General features: G+C 42.2%; 1 protein-coding gene across 1 annotated transcript in view; it reads right to left on the reverse strand.

Moving 5' to 3' along the window:
- Positions 1-15743, reverse strand: part of LOC140367257 (uncharacterized) — a 43837-nt gene that overhangs the window by 8546 nt on the left and 19548 nt on the right. The window contains exons 22-24 of the mRNA XM_072453627.1: positions 2008-2085; positions 1767-1820; positions 1198-1246 (exon numbers count right to left, since the gene is read on the reverse strand). Coding sequence (XP_072309728.1) covers positions 1198-1246; positions 1767-1820; positions 2008-2085 — 181 coding nt within the window. The remainder of the gene's footprint in view (positions 1-1197; positions 1247-1766; positions 1821-2007; positions 2086-15743) is intronic.

A 15743-nucleotide genomic window follows, 5' to 3' on the forward strand; every position in this document is an offset into this window, starting at 1 on the left:
GGGCACCAGCAGGAGGCCGGTCCATGTTTAGTCCTGACTCTGACACCAGCAGGAGGCCGGTCCATGTTTAGTCCTGACTCTGGCACCAGCAGGAGGCCGGTCCATGTTTAGTCTTGACTCTGACACCAGCAGGAGGCCGGTCCATGTTTAGTCCTGACTCTGGCACCAGCAGGAGGCCGGTCCATGTTTAGTCCTGACTCTGGGCACCAGCAGGAGGCCGGTCCATGTTTAGTCCTGACTCTGGCACCAGCAGGAGGCCGGTCCATGTTTAGTCCTGACTCTGGGCACCAGCAGGAGGCCGGTCCATGTGCACTTCCGCTTGAGTTCTCAAATCGGCGAAAAATCGTCCATTACGCCTTTAAGGAAGTACATTTTACATCAATGAAGCTGTCTTTAGCTTATAAATGGGGCCCACAGCATTTAATAAGCTATTCAAATGTTACTATTGCCTAACTAACTATTATGTTATCCATTTAAAACATCTTTACAATTTCAACATAAGCGTTTTGTCTTTTGCTACTGTAAGGAGTTTAGTCATTTAGAGGCCATCAGTTACAAGGTTTCATTATATTTTTCAAGACACTCTCATTTCAATTTCCCTTTAGAAATGAGCAACGTCTGGGCCTTTACATGCTACACTCAAACTACTAGTAGTTCAATGTTAAAATGCAATAAAACACTGTTTAATCATTTTAAATGTTAACTTGTATAGGATCTATATACTAGGTCTTTGTTTTGTATGTAATCACTCTTTCTATAAATAGCTACATTTCGTGTTCATGAAGTACAGAGTATTTATTATTATCAGATTTATTTCTAGCCATACAAATGTATACGGTGATGTATATGATGAACATACAACATTATAACATGGCAAAAAGCAGTATTTTTTTTTTGCATAGTGTAGTTCATTTAAAAAGAAAATGCCGCCTTGTCCTGAATGAGCCTGCCTCACTCTGTCCTGTGTGTGAATGTCTTTACTCTCTCTATCGCCCCCTGCAGTGTGTTCTTCTGACAGAACAAACAGATGGCTCACCTCAGAGGGTCCGTGCTCCAGCCGCAGGAAACTCACAAACACACAACAGAAACAACAACCAACAAACAAACAAACAAACAAACAAACAAGCAGCAACACCAAAAACCCACAGCCGGCCCCAGTGTGCATTGTGTAGAGCAGAGAAAAGAACACGCACTCACCGCACTGGTCCACCACCTCCTGCGTCACCAGCTCCTTCATCTCCGCAGCCTAAACACAGGGACACTTACACTTACACTAGGAATGTCACAATATCACATTTAAGTGTAACCATTATTATGAATATTTTATTTTTTGAAAGCGATATCCAATATTTAGCTTGCTGCTGCCGTCAATAAATTGCCCCTGTCCTGGGTGTACCCTGCCTAAGGCCCAAAGTCACTGGGATAAGCTCCAGTCACTCACCACCCCTAATGAGAACAAGCGGTAGAGGATGAATGAATGAGTGTATTGTAACCTGTAATCACAATAATCAATTACCCAAATAATAGATAACAATTTGTGTTGTATGTATCAAATTAACTGTCAAATGAATTTATTTCTTCTTTTAATGTTTTGAATGCAGTAGTAATTTTTTTTTATAAAAATGCATTTGTTTATTAGCTCTTTTCCTGGTGATAAGTCCTACTGTAGCCACAGCTGCCCCGGGGTGGACTGGTAGAAGTATATCACATTCATACACATATATATACAATTTTCATCCCTGGTTTATACAAGTTGCCATACTAACCGACAATCCAGGTTCTCCTTTCTCTCCTTTTATACCTTCAGTCCCCATTTTCCCCTAAAAATCATAAATGTATTCAGGTTAGAACAAATACAGCCACAGTTTATATTTCTATATGTTTGTTTTTAATAACTAAAATGTATTTACATTACATTCAATAAACCATTTCAGTCTAAATATCACAATTTTTCATTGGCAGTGGTTCCCAATCGTTTTTTCTTAAAAGGTTGAAGAGCATACTCACAAGGAGGCCCCTCAGTCCTGGAGAGCCTGGTTGTCCTTTCTGACATGGTTTTGTCCTGCCTCTGCGACCCCTTTCACCCTAAACAAATAAATAAATAAAATTGAGTAATGTGCAAGATTGCTTCTATATTTTACATTTGGTACAGGGGCACATAAATGCTACTATTTCAGATATTGAAAATGTATATTATAAGTAATTTAACAGCTTATTTAAAAGTCTATGCAACTGTTCTGGTGGGGAGTGTGGCCTTGGTCCCCTAGACCGCCTGTAAGAACACAGTTCTATTGTGGGGCAGAGCTCTGCCACGTGAGCAACTGACGGCACCCAAATGTATTTTTTCCCCTTTAATAATAAAATCTAAATTGTACCGGAATTAAACTTTAGTCACATTGCTATATTTAGACCGCACCGGCCTAATACACCCCAGTTGGACCCATGTACATTTGAAGAGTTTATTTTGCAGAAATAAACTAACCAGCAGACGCGCCCGAGTCGTCCAACACACATGCGCAGTGGAGGAGTTTTTGTGTTTCCCGAGGTGCCTCTTGGTGCGAAGGCAGACCAGGTTGAGAGAGTGGCTTTGGGGTATTTGCTTTACAAAGCCCAAAAACAGCTTGTCTGGGTCCACCACGTACTTCAGAGGTGATCCGAGTTTGGTGAATATCATTATTTGTTCTCACGTGCAGTGAGGTTCATAGCTAGTGAGGCACTGACTTCTGGAGTCAGATGTACAAATGCAAAAGAACCCAAAAGAGCACCTTAAACATAATTTGATTGACAACAGACAATGAGTTATGCTACATATCTCATTTCACCATTCTTTACAACATGTGACACATATTTTATATAAGGTAAAAATTAATTCCAATTGAGCTTATTTCAAGCCTATTTCAAACCAAAATAAATAAAGGTTAATGGTCTTACCTTTACATTTTGATAAGCAGGATTGTATATAAGAAATAAACGAGTTCAAGAATGAAGAAGATAGCACAACAGTCCACTGGCTCAGGAGCGCCCTCTGCCATGAGTCAGGCGTAGTGTTTGCCTCAACGAGTGAACTTTTACTGCTGTTTTATAATTAATCTGAGAGCCTAAATACGTTTCAGAAAAACATTTCATACACTATCCAGAATATGGAAGTGCAAAGTGTTTTATTTGTTATATACAGAGGGACAGTAGAGCCAGCACAGTTTGTGAGGAGTTTTACTGTGCACCGAGAGGCGGAGAAACGTGCTGCCTCACGTTGCCCCACCTCCCTGTATCTGAATGGGAGTTACGGGACAATGCGGAAATTGTGATATTCTTAATTGAAAAAAATATTGTTCCATATTGGACTAAAGCAATTATATTTTATAATAACGTTTTTTTCCTCCCAAGATTGACAGGTGAGGCACTGCCTCCCCTGCCTCCCCTGACTGCACACCACCGTTTGTTCTAAGAGTTCTGGATGGTTGTTTTGGTCCGAATAAAAATGTCATCAAATTTCAATGTGTAGTTACATCTCTGGAGTGTACCGTATTTTCCGGACTATAAGTCGCACCGGAGTATAAGTCGCACCAGCCAAAAAATGCATAATAGAGAAGAAAAAAACATATATAAGTTGTACTGGAGTATGAAATGAGGTTGCAAGTGTGGAAATAACAAATAATATCACATATAAGTCGTAAGTATAGTATAAATATAAGTATAAGTGGCACCCCACCAAAACTATGAAAAAAGATGACTTATGGTCCGGAAAACATGGTATTCCCTGATTGGTTGGCACACAGCGTCAGCCACCAAAAGTTCAGCTTCTGCGCCAGACGTGCATCCAGCGCGTCCAGAGCTTTCAGAGCATCCAGCGATTAAATGGCCAAAACGCGCCACGTCAAACACTCAAAACTTGGGATTCAAAGGATGCTATGGACACGTCGCAAAAACACTGGACACCAAAGACATGCGTCCACATAGACTTTAAATAGAAAGGAACCTTGAAGCTACAGTGTGAACTCACCATTAGGCTGAACTCAGCAATTCACAAAGGACGTTTAGTAATTCCAAGTTTCAGTAGTGTGCGTTGACTTTTATGGATGACTTGCTGTGTTCAATATTTAGTGGATAACACAAAAGTGAAATCTAATATGCAAACAAGGGATTTGAACCCCAGCCTTCTGCGTGAATGGAAAGGGCCTTTCCTGCTGGGGTAAACCTCCATACCCAAGACAGATAATTCATTACACAAATTATCGTTCTGTATTGTTAAATGCCTGTATTTCTAGCTAACGTATCATTAGAAACGTGAACGGAGCCTTAGCAAAAAAAAAAACCCTCTAAATTATAGATTTTAAGTCTGTTTGATGAAGCTTGGCGTTGCTGTTACTTCACTCTGAGCCTGTGCAGTTAGGGCAAACCCTGCAAACATCCTTGATTCCCACAAAGGTTTATTCAGCATGGCTTGAGCACAGATCCATGGGTTTGAGGCTGTGTTGTCCTCAAAGCAGAGCTCTAAAAGAAGCTGCTGTCCGCTCTGGTTCTAAAAGCTCATGTTAGAGAGCGGAGCCTGAACAGACCTCTGAACATGGCCAGAGACTGAGCAGCTGCGGCAAAATAAGAATCATGCTTCCTGTTCAGCACTGCCCAGCGGCCTGTTCAGCCAAGCTTCAGCAGCAGAAGTGAGGGGAAACAGGCTTATTTGGATGTATTTTAGAACAATTCATACAGTTTTGACACATGGTAATTTTAGATTTTATTGCTCACTTAATGCCCTGACCGCACACCACTGCCAAGTTTGTGCCGCTGTGAGACGTGGTTAAAGCTCGAATAAACAAGAAATGACTTATGGTTTATCACCGCTACACTGCATTTTCGTGTCTCTTTATGAAATGCATTGGGTTCGGATAATGTTACAGGGCATTATGCACTGGAAATATATTTTGGGTCTCGATGCAAGTGCTGTGCATTGATAAACAGGAAACAGCTGATGCTAACTTAGTGTGGCAGAACAGCCTGCAGGCTCTGCCACTTAAAATGTTTCTTTTAACTGGCTGTTTATGTCAGCTGTCATTCGCCTTCTGATATCACTTACTTCCAGTCCAGTGTGGTCCATGGTCACGCTTTGTCTCCAGGTAGTGAAGAAAACTTTTTTTTATTGTGGCACTAATTGCAGTTCCTAAAGGTTTAGGATGTGGATTGGCTCCACCGTGTATCCAAAGCTTTATGTTCCAGTCTTAGCTTCATATGCCCGACTTCAGGTTCATAGTAAAAGCGTAGCCTACTGTAGACATCAGCCTAGTCAAATTACTAATCCATCTTTACTTTAAGTGCCACATAGATGTCCCCAAGGTCTTTTGCTAGTTTACTTTTACCAGGTAAAGTCATTAACAATACAACTTTGTGAACAAGACTTCCCTTTTTGTTGGAAGAGGAACTGATGATGAAGCATCGAGTGAAAAAGGGAAAATGGGAAAAAGGAAAAAAAAATAACTGTTAAATGATTTCCAGCCGACTTTTTTATTTAAAGTTATAATGTGACAACTTAAACCTTGCCTCTGTCTTTCAACAATTAACTCAATCTCAGGTAGTGTTGTTTGGCTCTTTATAATTTGCTACACCTAATACCGTTAATATAAATAACTATTTCACTGTCTACTCTGCTACACTAGCTTTGTTTGGCATGATGGCTCAACAAATAAGCTACCATCACTGGAAATACGAACGTTTATCATAAGATCAAGTCAGCGTTTGATTAGAAATGATTATTTTCTGTTTATAAGCAATAACACTGTAGAAAAGCAGTTGGCAGACCTCAATCAGTTATAAAATGTTACATAGTGCACCTTTAAATTTGTGCGATTTTAAACATTATTAATTTCCATTTATTTCGTAGTATAGGTGTCAGAATATTCCATCCAAGTGTCATACAAAAGTGGCATTTTATGAGTTATGTAGTTGCCCCCACAACCCAACCCATATACATCTGAGGAAGATGGATGAACAAAATAAGTAAATCGACGGTATAGTCCAATGAAAAAGTCTGCAGAGTCTTAATCCTTAGTGAGTCAGTCTGTTGCCCATTATCCACACAAGAGATTTCTTCATTGTTGTGTCCTGGTCATGTGATAGGTTAGATAAGTATAGTTTTCTTTTATACAGCTGTGTATTTCATTAAGTGATTTCATGCGTTAAAAGACATTGGTTGAAAACTGGTTTACAATAAATGTGAATTCACAGAAGCCTTAACTTAAATAAATGTTATGTGTCATGTTAGAAAAATATTGTTTTGTTTTCAGGTCATTTCGGTCATATGATCGGTTATCAGCCAGAATCCTGTGTTCTTGATCCATTGCTTATGTCTTTTTACCCGCCACTAGGGGATTTCCGTGCCGTTTCTCCTCATTGCATTAAACCCCTGCAAGAGGGAAACAAGTACAAATCACTCTCGTGATTATTTCTCCTGTTTTCAGGTAAATGTTACAGATTGTCATTTTCTTGTCACCTGTAAATAAGACGTTTTGATTGAAATAAGTTATTTTGAGTACGTTAAGTTAAGTTTTTATATGTGTACTTTGAAAGTTGAGACACCACGTTTTCTGTGCCCATGAACCTGTGCTCCGCCATTTTGGGCCAGCACAGATAATGTGGTGGAAGATTATTTTGCTATTTTCTGTATATTATGTGAAATTATTTGGTAAATGTTGTTGTTCCAAGGTCGGACATTTGAAATGTTGTACACGTGTGTTAACTTTGAATTGCATTAAACCCCTGCAAGAGGGAAACAAGTACAAATCACTCTCGTGATTATTTCTCCTGTTTTCAGGGGTGCAACATTTGGAGGCAGCGCTGGGATAGCTGTTTAGATGTCTGGTGTACACAGTCTGTGCACCGCAGTTTAAATCAGCTAAATCCCCCCACACAATTCAGGCTGACGTAGCGAGGAGGAGTTTGTGGTAAAGGAGAGCTGGCAGCAGTGTTCCAGTCTACGCATCCTGAGGCCAACCAGAGATCATCAGGAGCTGCAAAGACCATACACCTCAGCGTCACCTATACCTGCAAAAGTTCCTCCTGTCTACTGCCACAATGTCGACGCTGGAACAACTACAAGATCAAATTGTGCGTGAAGTGCACACCTTGCTCAAAGACCAATTAGTGACCATCTGTGAGTACTTGGGTATAGCAGACAAAATAAAGGCCAGCACAAGAACACGCCTGTCTCTGCTAACACACATCCAGATGCACATTGGAAGAGATGAAATGGAAGAACTTGAGGATCAAGGAATGTCAGAACTACTGTTGTTTAATGACAAGATTGCTGAAATAATAAAAGTTGGAAAAGAAGACCAAGATACAAATGAAAGAGGTGATTCAGAGCACACAGACGAACCAACTGCTACTTCACTGGTAACAGAGACAGTTAAGGTAGTCAACAACACAGTGGCTCAACCCCAGTTTCAACCAAGTAGCCACCCTGTGAGTAGTGTACCTGATCACAAGCAACAAAGTCCCTACTGGCAAAAGGACTTCAAAATATCAGGCCAGATAGGCGAGCCGGGCCAAAAGGATAAACTGACATTTTCCAGTCTTGCTCACCAGATTGAAAACGGACTGCGCAGAGGCTACTCAGAGCTGGACATTGTAGATTCTGTCATTAGAGCAATTCTTCCAGGCCTACAACTACGCAGCTACCTGGAGGGAAAGACCCAGCTTACCTTGCCCACTCTACGTCGCATTCTACGCTCGCATTTCCAAGAGAAGAGTGCCACTGAACTCTATAAACAACTTGCTTCAGAGGTACAGAACCCTAAAGAGACCGCACAAACTTTCCTTATGAGAGTCCTAGATTTGAAACAGAAAGTATTGTTTGCTTCACAAGAGTCAGAATCAGGGCTTAAATATGACCCAGCTCTTGTCCAGCGTATGTGTTTACACACAATACTTACAGGCTTTCAGAGTGACAGTGTCAGAATAGACATGCAACCACTATTGTTAGACCCTGAGACCCCAGATGAGCTCTTGTTAGAGAGGTTAAATATGGCTTGTGCTAATGAAACCGAGAGAAAAAACAAGAAAAGGTGTTTAGCCTCACAGTCGGCAACAAGTGTGAGTGCAGTTGAGTTACATGACACAGTGCCCGCCAAGAATCCAGTGAAAGAGGTCAAGCCTAAATTTCCTTCTGAACTGTTTACTGAACTAGCAGAGCTTAAGACGGGGTAGCCTCCCTTAAAGGTCTCAGTGCAGAGATAGCGCAAATTAAAGAGACATTACAGCAGCCAGTGACTAGTCTTCAGTCATATGCCCCTCCACCAGCTATGCAGTATGATAGAGACCCACAGATGCAGTTTTATAGCTATCAGGGCCCCCGCCAAAGACCACCACCCCCTAAGTATCCAGCGCAGCACTACCAAAGTCGTCCAGCTCGTCGTGAGAGGAGGTGCCACGCCTGCCAGCAAACCGGGGCCAGCGAGCGCTGCACACACTGCTACTTCTGTGGGAGTGGAGAACACTTTCAAGTTGGATGCAGAAACAGAGGTACAAGACAACAACAAGAGAGGCATTTAAACAGGCAATGGTTACCACCGAGGGACGAGTGTTAACCATCGCCCACCACAAGTCCCAACAGTGTACCAACTGTAAACAAGAACATCCAAATAATACCCTGCGGCAGTGTTCAACATGTAAAAAGACACTTTATTGTTCAAGAACATGCCAGAAGCAACACTGGAACGAACACAAGAGACAATGCATTGAGTTAAAGACAAACAATGGAAATAAAACTGTCCATATTCCACTGCCACCAGCCCAGGTAAACACCACGCACAAAGTCACATCTCTGGTGGGCAGACAATGCCTGGTCGAGTGTCTCCTGGATGGCCACAGACTCCAGGCTCTGTGGGATTCAGGCTCGCAAGTGTCAATCATCGACGAGAAATGGAAAGAGGACTATTTGCCACACATAAAGTTGAGAGATGTTGCAGAGCTCATGGACTCAACTCAACTGAGTTTGAATGCAGCCAATGGAACCAACATGCCGTACCTCGGGTGGATCGAGACGACTTTTCAACTCATTTCCGGAGCTGAACCACCTGAGAGAATAATTATCCCCATGCTGGTGATGAAAGGTTTTTACTTGTCACACCCCATTATAGGTTACAATGTCATTGAATACCTCCTGAATAAGACTGAAAAGGCAAAAGTATACAGTACAGTGAAAAAAGCATTCCCCGGCCTCAGAAGGAACAAGGTGAAAGCTTTCATTCAGGCTGTCAGCGCAGATACCGTAGATGAGTTTACAGTTAAAACTAAGAGAGACTGTATTACTGTACCAAAACGAAGTCACATTCCTGTTGAGTGCCGCATAGCTGCGCAGCCATTTAAAGAAGACATGACTATGCTGTTTGAGCCAGATTTAAATCCGCAGTGGCCAGACGATTTAGAGTTCTTTGACACTTTGGTTAAAGTTAAAAAGGGTAACCTACCTATCATAAGTGTTGATGTCTCTAATCCCACTGATCATGATATTGTCCTGTTAGGCCGTACAGTAGTGGGCACAGTGCAGACTATTACTTCCATCTTACCTGCTCAGGTGTTTGAAAAAACTACTGTAGCTTCAGTTATTCCCACAGGTACAAAGTCACCCTGTAGCACTAGTGAAAGTTGGCACCCACCTGTAGATCTCAGCCATCTCAGTGAAGAACAGAGAGTAATCGTGCAGCAAATGCTTAGAGATGAGTGTGAGTCTTTCTCTAAAACGGACAATGACATAGGCTGTATCGAAAACTTGAAAATGACTATTTCACTCAAAGACAATGAGCCTGTTAAACGCACATATGTCAGTGCCACGCCCACTCTATCAAGAGATGAAAAGTTACTTACATGATCTAATAGCACATGGCTGGGTCAAAAAGTCAAACTCATCATACTCCTCACCAGTTGTGTGTGTTAGAAAAAAGGATGGAACTTTAAGACTGTGCATAGATTACAGGGACTTGAATAGGAAAACTCATCCTGACCGCCAGCCAATCCCTCGTGTTCAGGACATTATGGACAGTTTAGGTGGAAACTCTTGGGTTTCACTTTTGGATCAAGGAAAAGCGTACCACCAGGGGTTCATGTCAGAGGAAAGCCGGCCACTCACTGCCTTTGTGACCCCCTGGGGACTCTATGAGTGGATACGCATCCCTTTTGGACTGATGAATGCTCCTGCAGCATTTCAACGCTGTATGGAAGAGTGCTTGGAGGGACTTCGTGACAACATATGCATCCCATACCTGGATGACACATTAGTCTACAGCAAAACCTTCAACGATCATGTGGAGGATGTGAGAAAGGTGCTCCAGCGGCTAAGAAACGTTGGTATCAAACTTAAGCCAAGTAAGTGTGACATCTTTAAAGCCGAAGTACGCTATTTAGGCAGAATAGTGTCAGCAGAGGGCAGTAGAGTTGATCCCGCAGATTTTGAAGCAGTAAGAGCACTCAAAGACACTAACCCACAAAACGTTGGTCAGCTCAGAAAAATGTTAGGCCTTCTGTCATACTATAGACAGTACATAAAAGACTTTTCCAGAAAAGCAAGCTGTCTGTATGAACTGTTGAAAGCCGAAAAAGATACAGACAACTTAAAAGTGACAAAGAGAAAACAAAAGAAATCCAGTCCAGTTGTGCCCTCAACAAAACAAATATTGTGGACTGATCAACACCAAAGTGCACTTGAGGAACTAATAGACTGTTTGCTCAACCCACCAGTGCTCGGCTTCCCGGAGTTCACTCAGCCGTTCATCGTACACACTGACGCCTCACACAAGGGACTAGGTGCAGTGTTGTACCAAAGACAAAATGGTAAGCTGCGAGTTATTGCTTATGGCTCCCGCACATTAACAGCAGCTGAAAAGAACTACCATTTTCATGCAGGCAAGCTAGAGTTTTTAGCTTTGAAGTGGGCTATCACTGACAAATTTAGAGACTATTTATACTATGCCCCAACATTCACTGTGTTTAGTGACAACAACCCGCTAACATACATTTTGTCCACTGCTAAACTTAACGCAACAACTTCTAGATGGGTTGCTGAGCTTGCTGACTTTCACTTCACTATTAAGTACAAACCTGGCAAGGAAAATGGTGATGCTGATGCTTTATCCAGAATGCCTCTAGATGTAGAGACATTAATGAGAGACTGTTCTGTAGAACTTGCACCTAACTCTATTTCAGCTGCTATTCAAGCCATTGAGGTGCAAAACGACACTCCTGCCACATGGACATTATCAGTAACAGCCATGTCGGTCACAGCACAAGGTGAGCCAGCTGAAGCGTCATTCACGCCCATACCGAAAGAACAGTTAAGCCAAGCACAAAAGACTGATCCTGTTATAGGCCCTGTATTACAGTGTAAACAGTCAGATTCAAAGCCACTGACCAAAGAGCTGAAAACATTCAGTCCAAAAACCAAATGTCTGTTCAGAGAATGGGACAAGCTAGCACTAGACCGTGATGGTATTTTATACAGAACCACATTTGCCCGCAAACAATTAGTCCTGCCAGAACAGTTCATAAAGACAGTGTTTGAAGAACTGCACAACAACCTGGGTCATCAAGGAGTTGACCGCACAGTTTCCCTAGTACGTGATCGCTTCTTTTGGCCATACATGCAGTCAGACATTGAGCATTATGTGACCAAAGTTTGTTCCTGTGTCAAACAGAAAAAGCCCAGTCGTGACACAAGAGCACCTTTATGCAATATTGTAACCACACAGCCGTTTGAACTTGTGTGTATAGACTTTTTACATCTTGACAAATGCAAAGGCGGTTATGAATATATTTTAGTGATAGTTGACCACTTCACACGCTTTGCACAAGCCTATGCCACAACGTCAAAGTCAGGGAAAACTGCAGCAAACCTTGTATTCAATGACTATGCCCTGAAATTTGGTTTTCCTTCTCGCATTCACCATGACCAAGGCGGTGAATTTGAAAATCAGCTATTCACGCAGCTCAAGAAACTAAGTGGCATGGCAGGCTCTAGAACAACGCCCTATCACCCAATGGGGAATGGTCAAGTTGAGCGAATGAACAGGACATTGTTACAAATGCTTAAGACGCTAACTGAAACACAAAAATCAAACTGGAAGGAATCTATCAACAAGTTGATGTACTCGTATAACTGTACACGCTGTGAAGTAACTGGTTATTCCCCCTTTTATCTACTGTTTGGACGGTCACCCAGATTACCAGTAGATATGCTACTATATTCAGATTCAAGTTTTCATGACCACAGAGACTATGTTGAAAAATGGAGAAAAGGCATGGAAGAAGCCTATGCCATAGCAAATGAGAATGCAAAGAAAGCTGCTGATAAAAGCAAAAGACATTATGACACCAAAGTGAAGAGTTCTGTGTTACAGCCTGGCGAGAGAGTTTTGGTCAAAAACCTGACACCAAGGGGAGGCCCAGGGAAACTAAGAGACTATTGGGAAGACACTATTCACACAGTAGTCAGACAAATGGGTCCAGATCTCCCAATCTATGAAGTAAGACCAGAGAGAGGCAAAGGACGCTCTAGAGTGCTACACAGAAATTTACTCATGTCATGTGACCACTTACCTTTTGAATGTGACCCTGATAAAGACAATGCAGCAAAACACAAAAACAGAAGCAAACCTGCTCGAGACAACCCTGTGTCAGACGATGAGGAGAGTGGTGATGAGTACAGCTTTTACTATGCACCACCTCAGCATCCTGTGTTCCAGCCATCAGACTCTCCTGTTGAACCGTTAAGAGAACCTCCGGCAGTGAGACATCAGCTTCCAGAACCAGCACCTGCTGCATCACCAGAACCCCCTGGTGGAGACCAACCCGACGTTCCTGACCCTGTTGCTGTGGAGACAACCCATGAGGAGACGGATTCTGCGGATGGTGACCCACCGGCCCCTCCATCGCCTGCTGCACCTGAGGGACCAGAGGAGCCATCGCCCCAGCGACCTCAACGAGAGAGACACCCGCCGAGACGGATGACCTACAACCACCTGGGCACTCCATCCTGCGTCAGTGTCCAGCCTGCCCCATCACTGCATCCTGTGTATCCAGGTTTGGTGCCATGGTTTCCAGCTCTGCAGCCATACTACGCCCAGCCCTTTGGTATGTATGGATTACAACAAACTTGAGTTGACATTTTTGCCATGGATGACCTGGTACGAAAGACTGTCGTCAAATCTACGTTTGCTACTTTTGGATTATGAATGCAGAAAATGGACTGTTTATGGACTATAGTCTTCAGTTCTAACCTGCGGATGGTTTACTCTTCTGTTGACGGACTAATGAGTAAACATGGACTCTGAAGAAACATTTTTTTTTTGGTATAATGTCGAGACGACATTTTTCAAGTGGGAGAGAGTGTGATAGGTTAGATAAGTATAGTTTTCTTTTATACAGCTGTGTATTTCATTAAGTGATTTCATGCGTTAAAAGACAATGGTTGAAAACTGGTTTACAATAAATGTGAATTCACAGAAGCCTTAACTTAAATAAATGTTATGTGTCATGTTAGAAAAATATTGTTTTGTTTTCAGGTCATTTCGGTCATATGATCGGTTATCAGCCAGAATGCCTGAATCCTGTGTTCTTGATCCATTGCTTATGTCTTTTTACCCGCCACTAGGGGATTTCCGTGCCGTTTCTCCTCATTGCATTAAACCCCTGCAAGAGGGAAACAAGTACAAATCACTCTCGTGATTATTTCTCCTGTTTTCAGGGGTGCAACAGTCACTCTCTGCCAACACTGAGATTCCAGTAATCGTAGCTGAAAGGAACTAACTGAGCACGCTATTAGTGGAAAGCTGCAGACCAAAATAGACCTGTGTTTAGAAGTCCCTTAGATTAAAGCTGACAGGATCTGCAACTGTATCTTATCGCTCTGTTGATGTATGTAAATGTGGTCACCTCTACAACAGCGCTGCCATTTTATGACGCCTAAGAATCGTTTTAATGGTACTACACAAAAACAAGTGGAGGAAGCAGTAGGTGAGTAGAGAGCAGTTCTGTTGTGCTCTTTGGATCATGTTGTACAACAAAAAGCCGAGGAGCAGACTATTGGATCTTATTAAGCCAGTTATTCAAATAATACTGATGAGGGACTCTGGTTAGGGTCTTGCTACCTTAAACCTGTTTTGAGTGTGACTAGTGACCAGTCCATTGGAACTGCAGCGAAACAATCTGCAACAATCCAGAAAGCATTTTTCCCATTGAGCAAAAGTTAAAGCAAACCACCCTGCAAAGAGGGAACTAAAAGCTTTTATTAAGGTCATATTTTTATGCTATTCTATTTTGAGATCATGAACTTTTTCTCAGCTCAAAATCCTTCAGTTTTATTAACAAGAAATCCTTTTTAATCTTTCGTTTTGGCTCGTTCCGTTCCACTCATGTGTGTGATTAGTCAGAGTGGTCACGTGGTATGCGCTTCTCGTACGCACTTGTGTGGTAGAAGAGCACTACTGCGCATGGCCGGTGGACTGAGATCTACCGGATGTAGCCACTAAAGGATAAACTGGCAACACGGTACAGATGGACCGTAGTATCCTGCCTGAGGGGAGTGGCTCAAATAGTCCATGTCCAGGGTGAGAAGGGTCAGCAGTGATCCAACCTGTTCGTTCCAGAGCCCTGGAGATGTACAGGTCCTGCAGAGATGGAAGTCTGCAGCCGATCATCTTCTCAGTAGAGCGCACGATGCTCTATGGTCTCTGTTTGGCACCATCATTTGCACTAGCAGCTTGGCTTTCCTCAGCTGCCACAGGGAGTACGTCCTCTGCTGAGCCTTCTTGATGAGAGAGTTGATGGTGGGCTCCCACTTGAGGTCCTGGGTGGTGCAGAGGAAGCAGCAGGAGTCTACGGTCAAGGTGAGGGGGGCTGTGACTTTCCTGAAGTTCACGCTCATCTCCAGTGTCTTCTGGGCGTTGAGCTCCAGGTTGTTACCTCTGCACCAGGACACCAGCCGGTCCACCTCCCTCCTGTAGACAGACTCATCCACATCCAAGATGAGCCCGATGAGGGTGGTGTTGTCCGCAAACTTGATCATTTTTACGGAGGCTGGAGGTGCAGCATTTTGTGTACAGTGAGAAGAGCAGAGGAGAAAGTACACAGCCCTGTGGAATCTTTGGATGGAAGATGATGAAATCAAATAATAAACATCTTTGGGTGCAAATTGAACAGTGTTGTTTCCAGGTGAAAATGTATTTGTTGAGTTACCAAAGTGACTGTACTAGTGTCTCCCCTTTAAATAGAACAGAGCAAAAAATGTAAATGCAACCATAATTTGGCATTTGGCTCATGTTAATAATATTAACATGAGCCAAATGCCAAATTATATTATTGAAGTCTGATTATGAAAATAAAGCTTAAAAAAGTTTATTTTGTAGATTATAGTAAATGTTATGTAGCAATAGAAAAAAAGGATCCACCAAAACAAATATCTAAGTTTATATTTAGCAATGTATTTGTAAATGCCCTGCTGCATATAGTCTATACTATACTACAATATTGTTACTATTTAGGTTGAATAGCTTAGCTGAGGTGTTTCACAGTTCTTTAAAACACTTATTATTATTTCAACATAGACCTCTGCATTTAATCAAATACAAATCAAGATAGATATTCTGTCATTCGTCGTTGATCGTGTATATTTTGTTGGATTGCAATGATATTATTTTTATTTATGTTCAGGAAAGTAAATTGAAAACTGTTATCACTCAATATGAGTAGTTTATTTACCCCCA

The sequence above is a fragment of the Eucyclogobius newberryi genome, unplaced genomic scaffold, assembly GCF_026437365.1.
Source record: "Eucyclogobius newberryi isolate DKJ021-1_F unplaced genomic scaffold, fEucNew1.0.hap1 SCAF_2, whole genome shotgun sequence".
Taxonomy (NCBI): Eukaryota; Metazoa; Chordata; class Actinopteri; order Gobiiformes; family Gobiidae; genus Eucyclogobius; species Eucyclogobius newberryi.